Source organism: Coregonus lavaretus (assembly GCF_964263955.1).
Source record: "Coregonus lavaretus genome assembly, chromosome: 23".
Lineage (NCBI taxonomy): Eukaryota > Metazoa > Chordata > Actinopteri > Salmoniformes > Salmonidae > Coregonus > Coregonus lavaretus.
The window spans coordinates 26,712,371-26,734,289 of NC_140010.1; the positions used below are offsets into that span (position 1 = coordinate 26,712,371).

Genomic DNA, 21,919 nt, shown 5'->3' on the forward strand with positions numbered 1-21,919 from the left:
TAGAAAGACATTAAACAGCAAACTCATCCTGATGGCCTACAGCGATTCTCTGCAATGTCTCCCTGCAAAATAGGCCATACTGTATCCTAAATCATGGCATTTATTCCATTAGAAAACAGTTAGGCTTCCCAGTGGCTATTCAAATAGTAATAATATAAGAGTAATAAACACTTTAGGTGTGCTAGCATGCACATGTTAAACACGTATATGTAAACAACAGGTGTAAACAATAATATAGGCCTACATTATAGCCTATATTTCTTGCATATTTTTCATGTCATTAGGCTATATTACACCGAATTCCCCGCCCATTATAGATATAGCTGTTATATCTTCCTCAAAACAAGAGCTGCAGTCGTAGGCTATTCAGTGCCTTTCCAGACTGCCTAATAAAAGATTGACAGAGACCCAAAATAACCTCTCGTGCGTCTCATGGCAGCTCATATATTGTCGGAACATTATGATCCTTCATAATCAAAGATAAATAGATGTACACTACTCACCGAATTTCCTGTCTGCAGAGGCTAGAAAATAGGTTTGGGAAACAAGGACGAGAAAAATGTAAATCGAATCCATGTTTCTCATTCTTGATCCATGACACACATGCAGTTAACAATCCATTTCTTTAAGGTTTCGTTTTGTTTTATTAAAAGAGAGATGAGAGGAAGAATCAGGGAGAGGGATAGAGAGAGATGGAGATTGGAAGGTAGGGGAGAATGATAGTAGCTCCTTGGGTCTCGGCTCCTGCAGTCAGCCTCACTACGATGATCAGCCCTAAGAACAGAACGGCAACCGCTTTGGCCCCTCCTTGCTGACGTCAAGGAGAAGCGCACGTGCGGAGAGCGCAGCTAGAGCATCATTGATCGCACACAATAATACACACTGAGTATACAAAACATTAAGAACACCTGCTCTCCATGACATACAGTGCATTCGGAAAGTATTCAGAACCCTTGACTTTTCCCACTTTTCCCATTGTTATTACAAATTTAGTAAAAAAATAAAAAAGTGAAATATCTTATTTACCTTTGCTATGAGACTAGACATTGAGCTCAGGTGCATCCTGTTTCCATTGATCATCCTTGAGATGTTTCTACAACATGATTGGGGTCCACATGTGGAAGAAGTTTGGAACCACCAAGACTCTTCCGAGAGCTGGCAGCCCAGCCAAACTGAGCAATCGGGGGAGAAGGGTCTTGGTCAGGGAGGTGACCAAGAACCCAATAGTCACTCAGACAGAGCTCCAGAGTTCCTCTGTGGAGATAGGAGAACCTTCCAGAAGGACAACCATCTCTGCAGCACTACACCAGTCAGGCCGTTATGGTAGAGTGGCCAGACGGAAGCCACTCCTCAGTAAAAGGCACATGACAGCCCGAATGGAGTTTGCCAAAATGTACCTAAAGGACTCTCAGACCATTAGAAACAAGATTCCTTGGTCTGATGAAACCAAGATTGAACTCTTCGGCCTGAATGCCAAGCGTCACGTCTGGAGGAAACCTGGCACTATCCCTACGGTGAAGCATGGTGGTGGTAGCATCATGCTGTGGGGATGTTTTTCAGTGGTAGGGAATGAGAGACTAGTCAGGATCGAGAGAAAGATGAACGGAGCAAAGTACAGAGAGATCCTTGATGTAAACCTGCTCCAGAGCGCTCAGGACCTCAGACTGGTGCCAAGGTTCACCTTCCAACAGGACATCGACCCTAAGCACACAGCCAAGACAACGCAGGAGTGGCTTCTGGACAAGTCTCTGAATGTCCTTGAGTGGCCCAGCCAGAGCCCGGACTTGAACCCAATCAAACATCTCTGGAGAGACCTGAAAATAGCTGTGCAGCGACGCTCCCCATCCAACCTGACAGAGCTTGAGAGGATCTGCAGAGAAGAATGGGAGAAACTCCCCAAATACAGGTGTGTAGCGTCATACCCAAGAAGACTCAAGGCTGTAATCGCTGCCAAAGGTGCTTCAACAAAGTACTGATAAAGGGTCTGAATACTTATGTAAATGTCATATTTCCGTTTTTTTATTTTCATACATTTACTAAAATTTCTAAAAACCTGTTTTTGCTTTGTCATTATGTGGTATTGTGTGTAGATTGATGAGGGGGGAAAACTATTTAATCCATTTTGGAATAAGGCTGTAACTTAACAAAAGGTGTAAAAAGTCTAGGGGTCTGAATACTTTCTGAATGCACAGTGGACTGACCAGGTGAATTCAGGTGAAAGCTATGATCCCTTATTGATGTCACTTGTTAAATCCACTTTAATCAGTGTAAATGAAAGGGAGGAGACAGGTTAAAGGATGATTTTTAAGCCTTGAAAAGCAATGAACAACAGAATGAATGTGCCAAATGAAATGCCAATATACGCCTTCTGTTATAATTTAGGAAGTATTTTATAACAGTAGGCCTATATTATGAGGGCATGTGAAGAAAATCCCAACTGACAGCATTTGTTCCACGAAATCCCTTTGAACATTATATCTACCTTTCTAGCATGAATCACTCTCTCACTCTCTCATTCCATATCTCTCTCTCTCTCTCTCTCTCTCTCTCTCTCTCTCCTCTCTCCACATCATTCTGTGGCACAGGTTCTCTCTGTCATGCAATAATAAATCATCACATCTGTTATTGCAGCACCCTGCTTTGGTGCTATCCTCTTCAGATGGAGACCTTTAATATGTAGAAGACCTACTGTACAGACTTTGAAGAGACAGCTGAGAATGGTGGGAATTGAGAAATGTAAGGTGGTTTGAGTTGACTGACATCTCTCTCTCTCTCTCTCTCTCTCTCTCTCTCTATCTGAAACTAATAACCAGATAAAGAAAAGTAAACCAAGGTAATACAAATGGTAAAACAATCTCAGTCATCGTGAGCACACTGACACATACACCATTAACAAAACCAGCCCTTAAATGGCATCTTCTGTGACTCATTTGCAGTGATATAGCTCAGGGCCCACAAGATGGGATCATTATACCTACATTGATTTAATGAAAATGAAGTAAATGAAAACAATATGACACACAAATGTAAAAAATAAGCATTAGTTTAAAAATCAGAGCAAGTTCTACCAATAAAAGTTTGATAACAGTGGGACATTAAAATGAAGTCCATGGAGCCAAAGTAATATACAGCTTGTTGCTCTGCATATAGTAAAAGCTCTTTATTATTTAAAAGACATAAGGAGACATTCTCAAACATGGAAATTGTTTACATTTTTCTTTAAGGATATGATAAATAAGTACATAAAGAAGGTGAACCAGTTCAGAACGAGAGCAGGATAGGAGCTTCACTCCAGAGACAGTTTTCATTTGATGTCTTACATACAACTGCCAAAATAAAGGAAACACTTGAGGGGTACAAAGTATATTGAAAAGCAGGTGTTTTCACACAAGTGTGGTTCCTGAGTTAATTAAATAATTAACATCCCATCATACTTAGGGTCATGTATAACAATGCCCAGTTGTCCATTATATTATCTACCAACGTAATACAAGATCTCTAGAAGAGATCTCAGTGACTTTAAAATAGGGGTCTCAAAGGAGCATAGGGGGTTTAAAGGGTATGTGAAGGGGCGGATTGGCCATCTGGCAATTCTAGCAAATGCCAAATGGGCTGAACCATCTTTTAGTTGGGTGGGCTGGTATTTCTTAAGTACAATACCGGTGGCTAATGGACCTGTTAAGATTAGTTTAAGGATTTTTGTTAAATTCCTCTGTTGTTATAATAATATATAATGAGCATTTGGCTGATCAGTGGGCAACGGCTAGCCCCCCTATCAAGATGGGTCAGCCCGGTTTTCTGATTGAATGAGCTGAGGTCGCGCGAATTCACATTGAAAGTCAAATGTGCATCAGCAAAGAGACCCACTCTTACTCTCGGCCAAGATCATGGATCGTAAAAAACAGAAAGGTGGAGCCATAAAAAAGGCTCTTGAGGCCGACGCCGCTAAATGTGTGAAAGGAACAGACTTATTTTCCAAAGGTTCTGCTTCTGTTGGTCCGAGTGCTGTGACTGTGTCTGTGAGAAATGATGCTAGGCTTAGTACAGACAGTTCAGCTGCTGCTGCAAATGACAGTGCAGTCCAGGTAGGGAGAAAACAGAAGAAGACACACTGTGACACACACTGACACAGATGTAGCCTACTACTCCCAGTTCAAATTTTTGCTGTATATTTATCATATGAAATAGTAGGCTAATTAACACTTAATTAGGGAAGGGGTGATTCGGGGAACACATATGTCAGGCACTAATTTGCAATAGCCTAAAAAGTAATTAGATTGGCTTTTAGAACACATAAGCCAATAGCCATCTATTAGACATTTATACAGTCCTTTTTTAAATACAAGTCATCATGTATTACAATGAAACACTGAAGTTCCTTAATGTTTTGGCTGTATATGTAGCCTAATATTTAAACATTTAGCTAAGTGGGCAGGGGGGGAACACGTGACAGGCACTAATTTGTAATATAAGTAGTTAGGCTGTTATAAGGTATTATAAGCCAATGCTAATCTATAAGGCATTTATTCAGTGATTTTCTTTGTCTAATATATGTGTTTATTCATTCACAACTACTGTAGGATGTTTCTGGGCTCAGCACAGACAAATATTGATATACACTGCTCAAAAAAATAAAGGGAACACTTAAACAACACAATGTAACTCCAAAGTCAATCACACTTCTGTGAAATCAAACTGTCCACTTAGGAAGCAACACTGATTAACAATACATTTAACATGCTGTTGTGCAAATGGAATAGACAACAGGTGGAAATTATAGGCAATTAGCAAGACACCCCCAATAAAGGACTGGTTTTGCAGGTGGTGACCACAGACCACTTCTCAGTTCCTATGCTTCCTGGCTGATGTTTTGGTTACTTTTGAATGCTGGCGGTGCTTTCACTCTAGTGGTAGCATGAGACGGAGTCTACAACCCACACAAGTGGCTCAGGTAGTGCAGCTCATCCAGGATGGCACATCAATGCGAGCTGTGGCAAGAAGGTTTGCTGTGTCTGTCAGCATAGTGTCCAGAGCATGGAGGCGCTACCAGGAGACAGGCCAGTACATCAGGAGACGTGGAGGAGGCCGTAGGAGGGCAAAACCCAGCAGCAAGACTGCTACCTCCGCCTTTGTGCAAGGAGGAGCAGGAGGAGCACTGCCAGAGCCCTGCAAAATGACCTCCAGCAGGCCACAAATGTGCATGTGTCTGCTCAAACGGTCAGAAACAGACACCATGAGGGTGGTATGAGGGCCCGACGTCCACAGGTGGGGGTTGTGCTTACAGCCCAACACCGTGCAGGACGTTTGGCATTTGCCAGAGAACACCAAGATTGGCAAATTCGCCACTGGCGCCCTGTGCTCTTCACAGATGAAAGCAGGTTCACACTGAGCACGTGACAGACGTGACAGAGTCTGGAGATGCCGTGGAGAACGTTCTGCTGCCTGCAACATCCTCCAGCATGACCAGTTTGGCGGTGGGTCAGTAATGGTGTGGGGTGGCATTTCTTTGGGGGGCCGCACAGCCCTCCATGTGCTCGCCAGAGGTAGCCTGACTGCCATTAGGTACCGAGATGAGATCCTCAGACCCCTTGTGAGACCATATGCTGGTGCGGTTGGCCCTGGGTTCCTCCTAATGCAAGACAATGCTAGACCTCATGTGGCTGGAGTGTGTCAGCAGTTCCTGCAAGAGGAAGGCATTGATGCTATGGACTGGCCCGCCCGTTCCCCAGACCTGAATCCAATTGAGCACATCTGGGACATCATGTCTCGCTCCATCCACCAACGCCATGTTGCACCACAGACTGTCCAGGAGTTGGCGGATGCTTTAGTCCAGGTCTGGGAAATGTAAGCATGTTTTCACTGTCATTATGGGGTATCGTGTGTAGATGGGTGTGAATACTTATGTGAATGAGGTATTTCTGTATTTCATTTTCAATAGATGTGCAAACATTTTCTTAAGCAGGTTTTCACTTTGTCATTATGGGGTATTGTGTGTAGGTGGGTAAAAAACTAATAATAATCACATTTTTTTGTGAAAAAAACATCAGTAGAGTTGAAAATGTGATGGAAACCCATTTAACTTGTATTTTATATTCGGTACATGGGAATTTAACCACAAAAGGTATTTTTATGTGCACTATGTCATCAAGCACAGAATTTTTTCTGCAACAAGTCAATTTGGTGGGAAAATGCTCATATTGTTTTTATGCGGATTTTAGAATATTTGCATGAAAATCCGTCGCCAATTGGATGGAAACCTAACTATAGACACAGCTGTACTGACAGTTTCTTAATATTTTGGCTCTATATTATATACTCTGAGTGTACAAAACATAATGAACACCTGCTCTTTCCATGACAGACTGACCAGGTGAATCCAAGTGAAAGCCCTTATTGATGTCAGTTGTTAAATCCGTTAAATCAATCAGTGTAGTTCAGTTCCATGTAGCTCAGTCTTGTGTAGCTCAGTTGGTAGATCATGGTGCTTGCAGCGCCAGGGTTGTGGGTTCGATCCCCACGGGGGACCAGTACGAAATAAATAGTAAAATGTATGCACCGACTACTGTAAGTCGCTCTGGATAAGAGTGTCTGCTACATGACTAAAATGTAAATGAAGGGGAGGAGATAGGTTAAAGGTGGATTTTTATGTACCATTCAGAGGATGAATGGGCAAGAGTGCCTTTGAATGAGGTATGGAGGTAGTAGGTGCCAGGCGCATGGGTTTGTGTCGAGAACTGCAACACTGCTGGGTTTTCACACTCAACAGTTTCCTGTATGTATCAAGAATTGACATCCAGCCAGCTTGACATGACTGTGGGAAGCATTGGAGTCAACATCGGCCAGCATCATCCTCAGACAATTGCTTTAATTTTTGTTGTAATTCTCATTTCTGGAAAAGGCTTCAAATAAAGGTTAAAATCCAAGTCATGTGACATGATCTGCCAAAACACAGGGCCCTAGGTATTATGAGTCAATGGTAATCTATTAGACATTTATTCAGTGATTTTCTTCGTCTGGCAAATGTGTTTTTATTAATTCACAACTAGGATGTTGCCGAGCTCAGCCCAGGCAGTGTGACCGCCTGGTCTTCTGGTCCCAGTGATGCAAGCCTTAGCAGCACAGACAGCTCAGTTGCTGCTGCAGCAGACTCAAGCGCAGTAGCGCTAGAAAAAAAACAGAGAGAGAGAGACACACTGACACAGGGCACAGTGCTGTAGGCTGGTGTGGCTAAAATGCCAGGGCTGAATTTATGTCCCAGTCCGCCCCTGTGTGTGTGTGTGTCTCAGTCACCAGATCTCAACCCAATTGAACACTTATGGGAGATTACCACCACCATCAACAAAACACCAAATGATGGAATCTTTCTTGAAAGAATGGTGTCGCATCCCTCCAATAGAGTTCCAGACACTTGTAGAATCTATGCCAATGTGCATTGAAGTTGTTCTGGCGGCCCTATTAAGACACTTTATGTTGGTGTTTTCTTTATTTTGGCAGTTACCTGTAGAAACGCATACAACTACTTAAAAAAAGGACAGATGTTGCAGAGGTTTGAGAACACATAAGAACTGATACATTAGGCTACAAGCCACTATCGTACAGCCTAAACGTGGTACAATCTAAAATGCTTTCCATTATGATGCATCATTAACATGGTAACCAGATCAATAAAGTCATAACAGTGTGTTTACATCGATGTGTTACAGATATCCAGGTACAGGTGACATAATCAATAACCAATAAAGGTGAATACCCATAATGTAAACCAAAACATTATCATGTGTTTTTTTCCAAAGCGATTGCAGTAAAGAGAAGTGCTGAATAAGATGTGCATGCTGAAATGTGTTTGTAGAACAAAAACATCATTAAGACTGGTGCATTTATTGACAACAACCATGATACATATATTTCATCTGTTGTGATTTCAGAGTTGGGAAATCAATTATCATAAGCCACAATGATTTGAAGAAGGCTGGAATATCCCTGTGAGGTTAACTAAGCCAAGTTATGTTATTATTACTGTTGCTAACACTGCTGATGCTTTAAAAGACTAAACATGCAGAAACGAATAGTGTGCAAACAAGCATACATATTTGGTTTAGTTAAAACCCAACATAGACAAGTATTTTATTTTATTGTCTCTTTGGTGGCCAAGTACTATACAAGGTGTCCTATTTCCCCTAGAGAAGAGACTGTCATAGTTCAACTTAGCTCTGATATAGTTTGCATGTAGTTTGTTGAATTATAAAATAAAATGGTCATTTTGACCAAGCAAAACCCACCTCTACTAACACTATAATAAACCTTCTCTTTAGTCCTCATTGTCATTGTACATATTTACATATTCATATGTTGTACATTCCCCACATAAAACAATGCAGCAAAACCTGCTGTAACAGCCGTAGCAAGAAAATATATATTTTGTTACAGTCCTCAAATCATTTTCTTTTAAAATACGGAGAAAAAATATATAATTTGTTTTAACACATACTCCCTTTCTTACTATTGCACTGGATAATTTCTAAATGGGGAGAGATAACGATGCAACTGATGTGTATAAATGAATATCAAAATATATATATATTTTTTTACAATTGCAAGTCTTGTAAATAAACCATCATTAAAAAAAAGGGAAACCCCCCCCAGAAATTGCCCATGGGTTTAAAAGCAATTGTATGAAAAAGTCAGTTACGTTTGCTCAGGGGCCGTATAAGCGAAGCGTCTCAGAGTAGGAGTGCTGATCTAGGATCATTTCACACCTGACCATGAATCGTATTCATTGTTATCCAAAAAGCACTAAATCAGCACTACTCTACAGACTATGATTGACACATAGGGCCCTGGTGGCAATGATACGTGTGTGAAGACTTGGTTAGGTCCTCCTCTACCTCTCACCGTGAAGTCTATAGCTGCTGGATAGTTTTTCTCAGACCATGCTCACTCAACTCATACCTAGTAGCAAAGACAGGAGACACATTGTAAAACATAAAATAAAAATATGGAATAACAAACACTTATTCTATGCTTGATTCCTTGATTCTTATGATGAAAGCTCTTATGAAATTCTTCTAAGAATTCCCAAATATGTGTGTAAACATGTGAACATGACTGGACATCACTGGACTTAATTGTATTAACAATTCTACAAAAAATATACACTAGCGTTCAAAAGTTTGGGGTCACTTAGAAATGTCCTTGTTTTTGAAAGAAAGGCAATTTTTTGTCCATTAAAATAACATAAAATTGATCAGAAATACATTGTAGACATTGTTAATGTTGTAAATGGCTATTGTAGCTGGAAATGGCTGATTTTTAATGGAATATCTACATAGGCGTACAGAGGCCCATTATCAGCAACCATCAGTCCTGTGTCCCAATGGCACGTTGTGTTTGTTAATCCAAGTTTATCATTTTAAAAGGCTAATTGATCATTAGAAAACCCTTTTGCAATTATGTTAGCACAGCTGAAAACTGTTGTGCTGATTAAAGAAGCAATAAAACTGGCCTTCTTGAGACTAGTTGAGTCTCTGGAGCATCAGCAATTGTGGGTTCGATTACAGGCTCAAAATGGCCAGAAACAAAGAACTTGCTTCTGAAACTCGTCAGTCTATTCTTGTTCTGAGAAATGAAGGCTATTCCATGCGAGAAATTGCCAAGAAACTGAAGATCTCGTACAACGCTGTGTACTACTCCCTTCACAGAACAGCGCAAACTGGCTCTAACCAGAATAGAAAGAGTGGGAGGCCCCGGTGCACAACTGAGCAAGAGGACAAATACATTAGAGTGTCTAGTTTGAGAAACAGACGCCTCACAGATCCTCAGCTGGCAGCTTCATTAAATAGTACCCGCAAAACACCAGTCTCAACGTCAACAGTGAAGAGGCGACTCCGGGATGCTGACCTTCTAGGCATAGTTGCAAAGAAAAAGCCATATCTCAGACTGGCCAATAAAAAGAAAATATTAAGATGGGCAAAAGAACACAGACACTGGACAGAGGAAGATTGGAAAAAAAGTGTAATGGACAGACGAATCGAAGTTTGAGGTGTTCGGATCACAAAGAAGAACATTTGTGAGACGCAGACCAAATGAAAAGATGCTGGAGGAGTGCTTGATGCCATCTGTCAAGCATGGTGGAGGCAATGTGATGGTCTGGGGGTGCTTTGGTGGTGGTAAAGTGGGAGATTTGTATAGGGTAAAAGGGATCTTGAAGAAGGAAGGCTATTACTCCATTTTGCATACCCTGTGGACGGCGCCTGATTGGAGCCAATTTCCTCCTACAACAGGACAATGACCCAAAGCACAGCTCCAAACTATGTAAGAACTATTTAGGGAAGAAGCAGTCAGCTGGTATTTTCTGTCTATAATGGAATGGCCCGTACAGTCACCGGATCTCAACCCTATTGAGCTGTTGTGGGAGCAGCTTGACCGTACGTAAGAAGTGCCCATCAAGCCAATCCAACTTGTGGTAGGTGCTTCAGGAAGCATGGGGTGAAATCTCCTCAGATTACCTCAACAAATTGACAACTGGAATGCCAAAGGTCTGCAGGGCTGTAATTGCTGCAATGGAGGATTCTTTGACGAAAGCAAAGCTTGAAGGACACAATTATTATTTCAATTTTAAAAAAAATCATTATTTCTAACCTTGTCAATGACTACATTTCCTATTCATTTAGCTATATTTCCTATTCAAACTCATTTCATGTATGTTTTCATGGAAAACAAGGACATTTCTAAGTGACCCCAAACTTTTGAACGGTAGTATATATATATATATATACATACATACATACATACATACACACACACACACACACACTACCCGACAAAAGTTTGGACACCTACTCATTCAAGGGTTTTTCTTTATTTTTACTATTTTTTACATTGTAGAATAATAGTGAAGACATCAAAACTTTGAAATTACACCTATGTAATCATGTATTAACAGCTTGATGACAGCTTTGCACACACTAGGCATTCTCTCAACCAGCTTCATGAGGTTGTCACCTGGAATGCATTTCAATTAACAGGTGTGCCTTGTTAAAAGTTAATTTGTGTGATTTCTTTCCTTCTTAATGCGTTTTAGCCAATCAGTTGTGTTGTGACAAGGTAAGGGGGGGGGGGGGGGGAAGAGAAAGACAGTCCTATTTGGTAAAAGACCAAGTCCATATTATGGCAAGAACAGCTCAAATAAGCAAAGAGAAACGACAGTCCATCATTATGATGTCAGTCTATCTGGAAAATGTCAAGAACTTTGAAAGTTTCTTCAAGTGCAGTCGCAAAAACCATCAAGCGCTTTGATGAAATTGGCTCTCATGAGGACCGCCACAGGAAGTTACCAGCCTCAGAAATTGCAGCCCAAATAATTCACAGAGTTCAAGTCACAGACACATCTCAACATCAACTGTTCAGAGGGGACTGTGTGAGTCAGTCCTTCATGGTCAAATTGCTGCAAAGAAACCACTACTAAAGGACACCAATAATAAGAAGAGACCTGGTTGGGCCAAGAAACACAAGCAATGGACATTAGACCGTTGGAAATGTGTCCTTTGGTCTGGAGTCCAAATTTGAGATCTTTGGTTCCAACCGCCATGTCTTTGTGAGACGCGGTGTGGGTGAATGGATGATCTCCACATGTGTAGTTCCCACCGTAAAGCATGTAGGAGGAGGTGTGATGGTGTGGGGGTGCTTTGCTGGTGACACGGTCTGTGATTTATTTAGAATTCAAGGCACACTTAACCAGCATGGCTTCCACAGCATTCTGCAGCGATACGCATCCCATCTGATTTGGGCTTAGTGGGACTATCATTTGTTTTTCAACAGGATAATGACCCAACACACCTTCAGGCCGTGTAAGGGATATTTTACCAAGAAGGAGAGTGATGCATCAGATGACCTGGCCTCCACAATCCCCCGACCTCAACCCAATTGGGATGGTTTGGGATGAGTTGGACCGCAGAGTGAAGGAAAAGCAGCCAAAAAGTGCTCAGCATATGTGGGAACTCCTTCAAGACTGTTGGAAAAGCATTCCAGGTGAAGCTGGTTGAGAGAATGCCAAGAGTGTGCAAAGCTGTCATGGCAAAGGGTGGTTATTTGTAGAATCTCAAATATAAAACATATTTTGATTTGTTTAACACTTTTTGGGTTACTACATGATTCCATATGTGTTATTTCATAGTTTTGATGTCTTCACTATAATTCTACAATGTAGAAAATAGTAAAAATAAAGAAAAACCCTGGAATGAGTAGGTGTGTCCAAACTTTTGACTGGTACTGTGTGTGTGTGTGTGTGTGTGTGTATGTGTATATATATGTATATATATATATATATATATATATATATGTATATGTATATATATATATATATATATATATATATATATATATATATATATATATATATATATATATATATATATATAGTTGTTTTTTTTCACTGACCATTGTGTCCATCCCTTGACGATATCATCGTTAGTCAAATCCACCACCACCTGTCAGGATGACATGATATGAAGGAGGAAAAGTGAGCTTTGGACAGGTAATAATGTTTATTCACAGTTACTGTATGTCATCCAGTAACAAAATGAGTATGTATAGACACAGTGCTGTTGTAGGAGGAGAGGTCCAGTCTCACCTGCCCCAGCAGCCCTTTGTGTTTGGACAAGATATTTCCTCCATTCTTTACCGCCACATCCAGAGTCCTCCTGTGCAACTCCACGATCGACACATTGAACTCAAATCTGACAACACATGCACACAAACAATTCAATTATACAATGACTACCAGTAGACTACCAGTCAACCCACTGATGTTTGATGGTAAGAGGAATGATGAAACTTACGTCTCATCGTAAACAGGGTTCAGTGTCTTCTTGTGCGTGTGGGTTTTCCTCCTCCCAGACCTTCGCTTGTCAGGTAGAAGATAGAGCCGCACATACGGATCCGACCCATGATCTGTGAACGCAATCAGGTTTCTGTGGAGAGTGGGAGAGAGAGGCAGAGAGAGTGGAGGTAGAGAGATAGAGAGAGTGAGAGAAAAAGATCAAACTGTATCACATAATTTGGGGTAGCCCTTTACAATCGTACCCGTATACAGGTGGAAAATGACAGATTTGGGCACTGTTAAGCACCTAAATTGGAACGCAGTGGCTGTACAGTAACATTCGATGAATGACGTCAGAGTTCAGGGTCTCCGCTTCACAGCACTGTATGGGTTTTGACTGACTTGAGCACCGCACGCGACAAGTTGCCCACATCCCTCCCGCTAATTGGCAACTTTTGCAAATGTTTTGTTGACTGAGTGAGGGAAATGCTGTTAATTAAGAGGACTCTATGTATTTTGAAAGATGAGACGTTGAGAATTATAATAAAATACAGCTTTGATGTCATACAAGCCAGCCAAACACCCGTGAGTCCGAATGTGCACTTCCCATTTCCATATCATAATACTAATGTCATATACAGTGTCAACGTTTATGATCACTCTGTTTGATGTACAGTTACTAGATGACATGGCGTCACACCCTGGGTTGTTCTGAACAGAATACGCCTATCTTTGTCTACTGTGAAGAAAATTCACTGCGGCACACATGACTCCTTTCTATGCGCACCATAATTACAATATTTTTATCTGAATTTCCTTGTGAAAGTCAAACACTAAGATCGTATTATTTTACTTAGCTAGTCATGTTGGCAATAGAACAAGCTTTCAAATGATGCCCACCTGACCATATTGCAATTTAAAATGGGCCGTTTTTGGATTGCGTAAACAACAGTAATTGTGTGATGGCGGGGATGCAGCGTTGTGTTCCAAACAAAACAACTACAAGTGTCCTTGCTCTAGTTCCTCAATGGCACAGCTAGGAGAGCTAAAAAAAAACACCTTATAGTTGAAGACTTCTTTGAGTCATAAAAGTGCATTGAAATTACTTAGGAACTGTGCACACTTTGGAATGTGGCCAGATTTTCAGATTTCGTTATCAACAAATGCGGCGAAAAGTACAGTGAATGTAAAATGCACATAAAATCATCAGTGCAATGTTTGGATTCAGTCTTGTGTCAGGTGAACTGTTGGGTCTCAACTTTGGTCTAATAATTTTCCCATAATATCCAAACTGTTCCCTTTCAATTGCTACCATGATTATGCATATACTTTTCATATTTCTTCTGTAAAAAACATTTACATGTAGCCCTATCCATATAGGCCCATTCCCACGAGTGTAACCGGTTAAAAGAAAACTATTATAAAAATGATTGCGCTTCAGGTCTGTGGTCAAAAAAAAGCTTGTACATTGAAAAATAAAAATGAGTGGATAAATCTGATAACAGAATATGATACATTCTCCAATAGCTAGTGTATAGAATAACATGTGGAAGCTACAGTATGGATGCATCCTAAATGGTATTTGGGACGCAGCCTAAATCTCCCGTCATGTCTCTTACCGGCAGGCATGTACAACCACAATGAGCTTGTTCCTCTGAGAGCTGTGTCTGACAGTCAAATGCACCTCACCCAGGGGGACATGACCAGCTGAGCCACTGTGGACAGAGACACACACATTAGTCCCATTGTTTTAATAACAAAAAAATCATTCACATTAGGTCTGTAATATAATCTGCAGGTTTGTCAATGTCTTTGTATTTTATGCTTTAATTATGTCACAATGTGGTATTTGTATTTTATAAGGGATCCCCATTAGCTGCTGCCAAGGTAGCAGCTACTCTTCCTGGAGTCCAAACACATTAAGACACTTACATTACATATTTAACCAAAGATAAAACAGTACATCATATAACACTGTCACACCACCACATATCCACAACACAAAATGTATAATACCACCATACAACAATATTACAATTTACGTGTGTGTAAAGTGTGTGTGGTAGCGCTTGTTTGCGTATGCGTGTGTCTGTTGTTAAGTGTTGCAGTCATTTCAGTCGCTGTAGTAGCTGACGTGTATAGTGTTGAGTCATCCTCATACATAGACACACTGGCTTTACTCAAAGCCCCCACAATATTTTTATCATCAATTTCTCTCAGCCAATCAGTCATTTGTGTAAGTGCTGTGCTTGTTGAATGTCCTTCCCAATAAGCGTGCTGAAAGTCTGTTGTCAATTTGTTTACTGTAAAATGGTGCATATGTGTGTGTATCAAATCAAATGCATTTGTCATGTGCTTCGTAAACAACAGGTGTACAGTGGGGAAAAAATGTATTTAGTCAGCCACCAATTGTGCAAGTTCTCCCACTTAAAAAGATGAGGCCTGTAATTTTCATCATATGTACACGTCAACTATGACAGACAAAATGAGAAAAAAAATTCCAGAAAATCACATTGTAGGATTTTTTATGAATTTATTTGCAGATTATGGTGGAAAATAAGTATTTGGTCAATAACAAAAGTTTCTCAATACTTTGTTATATACCCTTTGTTGGCAATGACACAGGTCAAACGTTTTCTGTAAGTCTTCACAAGGTTTTCACACACTGTTGCTGGTATTTTGGCCCATTCCTCCATGCAGATCTCCTCTAGAGCAGTGATGTTTTGGGGCTGTCACTGGGCAACACAGACTTTCAACTCCCTCCAAAGATTTTCTATGGGGTTGAGATCTGGAGACTGGCTAGGCCACTCCAGGACCTTGAAATGCTTCTTACGAAGCCACTCCTTCGTTGCCCGGGCGGTGTGTTTGGGATCATTGTCATGCTGAAAGACCCAGCCACGTTTCATCTTCAATGCCCTTGCTGATGGAAGGAGGTTTTCACTCAAAATCTCACGATACATGGCCCCATTCATTCTTTCCTTTACACGGATCAGTCGTCCTGGTCCCTTTGCAGAAAAACAGCCCCAAAGCATGATGTTTCCACCCCCATGCTTCACAGTAGGTATGGTGTTCTTTGGATGCAACTCAGCATTCTTTGTCCTCCAAACACGACGAGTTGAGTTTTTACCAAAAAGTTATATTTTGGTTTCATCTGACCATATGACATTCTCCCAATCCTCTTCTGGATCATACAAATGCACTCTAGCAAACTTCAGACGGGCCTGGACATGTACTGGCTTAAGCAGGGGGACACGTCTGGCATTGCAGGATTTGAGTCCCTGGCGGCGTAGTGTGTTACTGATGGTAGGCTTTGTTACTTTGGTCCCAGCTCTCTGCAGGTCATTCACTAGGTCCCCCCGTGTGGTTCTGGGATTTTTGCTCACCGTTCTTGTGATCATTTTGACCCCACGGGGTGAGATCTTGCGTGGAGCCCCAGATCGAGGGAGATTATCAGTGGTCTTGTATGTCTTCCATTTCCTAATAATTGCTCCCACAGTTGATTTCTTCAAACCAAGCTGCTTACCTATTGCAGATTCAGTCTTCCCAGCCTGGTGCAGGTCTACAATTTTGTTTCTGGTGTCCTTTGACAGCTCTTTGGTCTTGGCCATAGTGGAGTTTGGAGTGTGACTGTTTGAGGTTGTGGACAGGTGTCTTTTATACTGATAACAAGTTCAAACAGGTGCCATTAATACAGGTAACGAGTGGAGGACAGAGGAGCCTCTTAAAGAAGAAGTTACAGGTCTGTGAGAGCCAGAAATCTTGCTTGTTTGTAGGTGACCAAATACTTATTTTCCACCATAATTTGCAAATAAATTAATTAAAATCCTACAATGTGATTTTCTGGAGAAAAAAATTCTCAATTTGTCTGTCATAGTTGACGTGTACCTATGATGACAATTACAGGCCTCTCTCATCTTTTTAAGTGGGAAAACTTGCACAATTGGTGGCTGACTAAATACTTTTTTTCCCCACTGTAGATTAACAGTGAAATGCTTACTTACGGGCCCTTGCCAACAATGCAGAGAGATTTAAAAATAATAATAATAAACACAAGGAATAAATACAATGAGTAATGATAACTTGACTATATACACGGGGTACCAGTTCCGAGTCGATGTGCAGGGGTACGAGGTAATTGAGGTAACACAACACGTACATATAGGTAGGGGTAAAGTGACTAGGCAACAGAGTCAAAAGAGAGTACAAAAGGGGGTCAATGCAGATAACCAAATAGCTACCCGGACTAACTATTTAGCAGTCTTATGGATTGGGGGTAGAAGCTGTTCAGGGTGCTGTTGGTTCCAGACTTTGCTTGCCGTGCGGTAGCAGATTGAACAGTCTATGACATGTATGTGGATGTATCAATGTATTTGTGCGTACTTACTTCTGCAACTCTCTCAGCCTCTGCTGGAGCTCCTGTGTGGCGTACGGGTTGGAGATGTCCGAGGCGATACTGACTGTTGACCCAAAGTGGGCCAGGTGTTTGTGTGAGCCAGAGATGGCCTGGTTGGAGGTGCTCCTGCCTGCGTCGGCCAGGCTGATGCCTACCGGGCCCCCTGAGTAGGGCTCGCCATCCCCCTCTCTCCTGTGGAGCTCCTGGGTCGAGGCGGCCACAGAGCGTGAGAGGTCTGAGACAGGGTCAGGTTTGGGGGGTTTGGAGACTGGCAAGCTCTTCATGGGGATGGGGTTACTAGTGCTGGTCTTACGAACTTGCACCGAGGACGTCTGGTCGGACGCTATTAACTTCTCCTGACACAGAACCTGCACAAGTGGGACATAGAGGTTGGAGAGGATAAAACATAATGATATGAGACACTCCACTTGAAGAATGTGTAGTATATTTGAATCTAAAGCAATATTTTAAATAATTGCATTCAGGTTAAAAGGCCCAATGCAACCTTTTTTATATCAATTTCAAATCATTTCAGGGTAACAATTAAGTACAGTACCTTACTGTAATAGATTTCCATAAAAATGCACATTGTGGATACAGAGGAAAAAAAGGTTGCCCATATTTTCAAGACCTGCGGTATTTAATTTATTTATTACATTTACTAGTTTATTTTATTTACGCAATTTTGTTTAGGCTTGGCCTATTTAGTAGTTAATTTTGCAGCATAAAACGACATTTGTCAGCATAAAGCTGAGTGACTCGCTCATTCGAGGCTTTGGTTCAAAATAAATAAGTACTGACACATTCTTTCTGATTGTCTTTAATAAAGAACATTTTGGACCAAGTTAATCTGCTCATGTTGTGTGTGTTTGTTCAATTGTGTGTGACTTTGTGGTTACAATGAAGTATGTAAACGAATTAAATCAAATAAATCCTATTCATTATGAATAATCAGATGCGTGTTGCGAATGAGTGATTATATTGAAAAAAGGCGCCGCCTCTTATGTGTTTCAAAAGCCGACCAGTTACCCAACAAAATAACATTGATTGATTTAGCCTAATTGTTTACAGTAGGCTATTATTCCTCTTTTCCTGCATGAATCAATTTGTCTGCATGTCTATTCAACATTTGGATAAAAAGAAACCATGCCATGAAATTATTTTTTTCACAACGCATTGAGGCACATTGACAACTCAAAATCGCTTTAAAAGAGCCTTCTAATAAACTAATGAAAGCCTATAGCCGATATAACAAAACAAAATATTTACATTCAATATTGTTCAGATAATAAAATAGTTTAATTGAAACTTAAATAAACAACTCCCAGAACCGAATATAAGCTCAACTCCGGGACCACCCACCAGCTGATTTTTTTGCCTGATGCAGGACTCTAGTGCGAGAGGAGAGAGACTCTCGGACAGAAACATTCACACCTCCATTAATTTACAAAAGGATAGTCTAATAGCTCGGCTAGGTGTGCAAAAAAAAATTGTGCTACAGTTTAGGCTACCGATAGATACTGTGGTCAGTCATCTGGTCCTCTGTAGCTCAGCTGGTAGAGCACGGCGCTTGTAACGTCAAGGTAGTGGGTTCGATCCCCGGGACCACCCATACACAAAAAATGTATGCACGCATGACTGTAAGTCTCTTTGGATAAAAGCGTCTGCTAAATGGCATATTATTATTATTGTTATTATTATCTGAGTGAGGGTAGGAGCACGCGCAGCGTTCATATTGGTTTTAACGTGATGAATGAATGATTATATTGAAGAAAGAAGGCGCCTCATGGTTATATGCAATGATTTATTTAAGTCTACTAAGCCTACTAATAATAATAATGACATTACTTATTATTAATGGTAATAATAACAATTAATGTAATAACAACTAGCGGCACCCCGTCCTTACGGGTGGTAAATCATTGGAAATTAATAATTAGATTTAATGCAATTCCCCCCTCCTGCAAATCAAAAATATGTTTATCTGTTCAGCTTTTTGGTGTCTGGATATACCAATATTCTCAACTCAAGTTGTTTCATCTAACATGTCCAATCAGGAATGCATGATAAATATATATTAACTAGCGGCACCCCGTATTTACGCAGTGGTGGAAAAAGTACCCAATTGTCATACTTGAATAAAAGTAAAGATACCTTAATAGAAAATGACTCAAGTAAAAGACAAAGTCACCCAATAAAATACTACTGAGTAAAAGCCTAAAAGTATTTGGTTTTAAATATACTTAAGTATCAAAGTAAATGTAATTGCTAAAATATACATAAGTATCCAAAGTACAAGTACAAGTATAACTCATTAAAAATTCCTTATATTAAGCAAACCAGATGGCACAATGTTTTATTTATTTTTATTTACGGATAGCTAGGGGCACACTCAGACATCATTTACAAATGAAGCATTTGTGTTTAGTGAGTCCGCCAGACAAGAGGCAGTAGGGATGTTCTCTTGTGTGTGTGTGTGTGTGAATTGGACCATTTTCCTGTCCTGCTAAGCATTCAAAATGTAACAAGTACTTTTGGGTGTCAGGGAAAATGTATGGAGTAAAAAGAATATAATTTTCTTTAGGAATGTAGTGAAGTAAAAGTAGTCAAAAATATAAATAGTAAAGTAAAGTACAGATACGTCAAAAAACTACTTAAGTAGTACTTTCAAGTATTTTTACACCACTGTCTTTACGGACGGCAAATCATTGGAAATTAATAATTTGATTTAATGCAATTCCCCTCTTAGGATCTTTAGTGTATTATAATATAAAAGGAGATGAAGAAGGATGGTAGGAAAAGCGAGCGCTACGTGCTTATTACAATATGCATGTCAAACAGGTCCTGTTAGATTACAATATTTTTCTGACCATTTGGAACGGTGTAAAAAACTAACAAAAATAATTTACTAACTAATTATAATCAATCCCAGATAGTCTGTTCTAACAAAAAAAGGTTTTAAAGTCTTTAGTTTAGCAAATATTATGGGCACAGGGCGGTACCATTCTGCTCATCTGATGAAAGTGCACATGGAATAGATTCAAACTTTGAAGACCGAGATCGAGCCATTGAAGGTAAACCAGCAGAAAGAGAAAACATTTCTGAGGGCAGAGAAAATTGCGGCATTGACGGAGTACCAGGCCGCATTGGTAGAGAGTCAGAATCACAGACCTGATTTGCCCCAACGAAATATGTATCAACCCCCTACAAATATGTCAATGTATTATAATCCACATAATAATTCACACGAGATGAGCTGTAGCACGAGGAGAGAGACTGCGTAAAGACAATCAGAAAGAATGTGTTGTTTAAGCTGGGTATAAACACAACAGATTCGGATCCAACAGCCCCGGACCCAACTCATTGGAATGCCTACTGTAGGCCTATTACAGTGGGGGGGAAAAAGTATTTAGTCAATAATTGCTCCCACAGTTGATTTCTTCAAACCAAGCTGCTTACCTATTGCAGATTCAGTCTTCCCAGCCTGGTGCAGGTCTACAATTTTGTTTCTGGTGTCCTTTGACAGCTCTTTGGTCTTGGCCATAGTGGAGTTTGGAGTGTGACTGTTTGAGGTTGTGGACAGGTGTCTTTTATACTGATAACAAGTTCAAACAGGTGCCATTAATACAGGTAACGAGTGGAGGACAGAGGAGCCTCTTAAAGAAGAAGTTACAGGTCTGTGAGAGCCAGAAATCTTGCTTGTTTGTAGGTGACCAAATACTTATTTTCCACCATAATTTGCAAATAAATTCATAAAAAATCCTACAATGTGATTTTCTGGAGAAAAAAGAAATCTCAATTTGTCTGTCACAGTTGACGTGTACCTATGATGAAAATTACAGGCCTCTCTCATCTTTTTAAGTGGGAGAACTTGCATAATTGGTGGCTGACTAAATACTTTTTTCTCCCCCACTGTATATGGAATTAAATTACACACATCTTTCAAACCATGAAGCTGGGAGAGAACATAAACCATAATAAAATGTTTGAAATCTGGATGTTTTACTTCATATAGACTTAAATCAGGCATTTCTTACCTTGCTTCGATAGCCTGAGTAAAATCCGACCATACAAACGTTGAGGGAATAAATGTATTAACGCTTCCTCATATACCATTGAAACCAGAATTTATCTTCTGTTCTCTTGGTACAGTGTGACAAATAACAAATATAGCTTTATGCTGCAAAATAGACTTCTAAATAGGCTAAGCCTTCAATAGGAACTTTGCCGATGGTTCTGAAGAGTTCAGCTCATCCACTCAACCAGGCAAACAAACAGTATTATCGTTTTTCACACTTTACATTAGTGCGATACAGGATGAATACCGGTAATCAATTAGCCGCATTAGCCTTGATGGCATTTACATGTTCATCTTTGCTTGTAGGCTTGGCAGAGCTACGGATAATTGTTTTCAGTTGATGCCAAACAAGTTTGATTGGGTTCAAATCAGTAGATCTACTTGTAGTTATTCGAGTCATTGAAGGCAGACCAGCAGAAAGAGAAATTCTCAGAGGGCAGAGATACGGGCAACCGCTGATGCATTGGTCCATAGTCAGGCCGCATTGGCGGAGTCAGGGGAAGAATGACGCGTCGAAGAGGGCGAGGGACGAGATGGAGTCACAATCCATGCATTTGTCAAATCTCATTTTCCTGTTATTTTTTGTCACACTGTACCGTAGCCTAATAAACATCAGCATTTTGAAAGTCTT

At 40.4% G+C, this 21,919-nt stretch overlaps 2 protein-coding genes across 2 annotated transcripts in view; both read right to left on the reverse strand.

The window, feature by feature from the left end:
* Positions 1-585, reverse strand: part of LOC311150468 (receptor-type tyrosine-protein phosphatase N2-like) — a gene marked incomplete at both ends in the record, with an annotated part of 137,999 nt that extends 137,414 nt beyond the window's left edge. The window contains one exon of the mRNA XM_084187967.1: positions 504-585. Within this exon, the coding sequence (XP_084044093.1) occupies positions 504-585 (82 nt within the window). The remainder of the gene's footprint in view (positions 1-503) is intronic.
* Positions 586-7,489: 6,904 nt separating this feature from the next.
* LOC311150645 (extended synaptotagmin-2-like) overlaps positions 7,490-21,919 on the reverse strand; it is a 77,478-nt gene continuing 63,048 nt past the window's right edge. Inside the window, exons 18-23 of the mRNA XM_084188137.1 lie at positions 17,202-17,578; positions 14,437-14,532; positions 12,837-12,968; positions 12,629-12,734; positions 12,436-12,485; positions 7,490-8,949 (exon numbers count right to left, since the gene is read on the reverse strand). Of these exons, the coding sequence (XP_084044263.1) occupies positions 8,901-8,949; positions 12,436-12,485; positions 12,629-12,734; positions 12,837-12,968; positions 14,437-14,532; positions 17,202-17,578 (810 nt within the window). The 3' untranslated portion in view covers positions 7,490-8,900. The remainder of the gene's footprint in view (positions 8,950-12,435; positions 12,486-12,628; positions 12,735-12,836; positions 12,969-14,436; positions 14,533-17,201; positions 17,579-21,919) is intronic.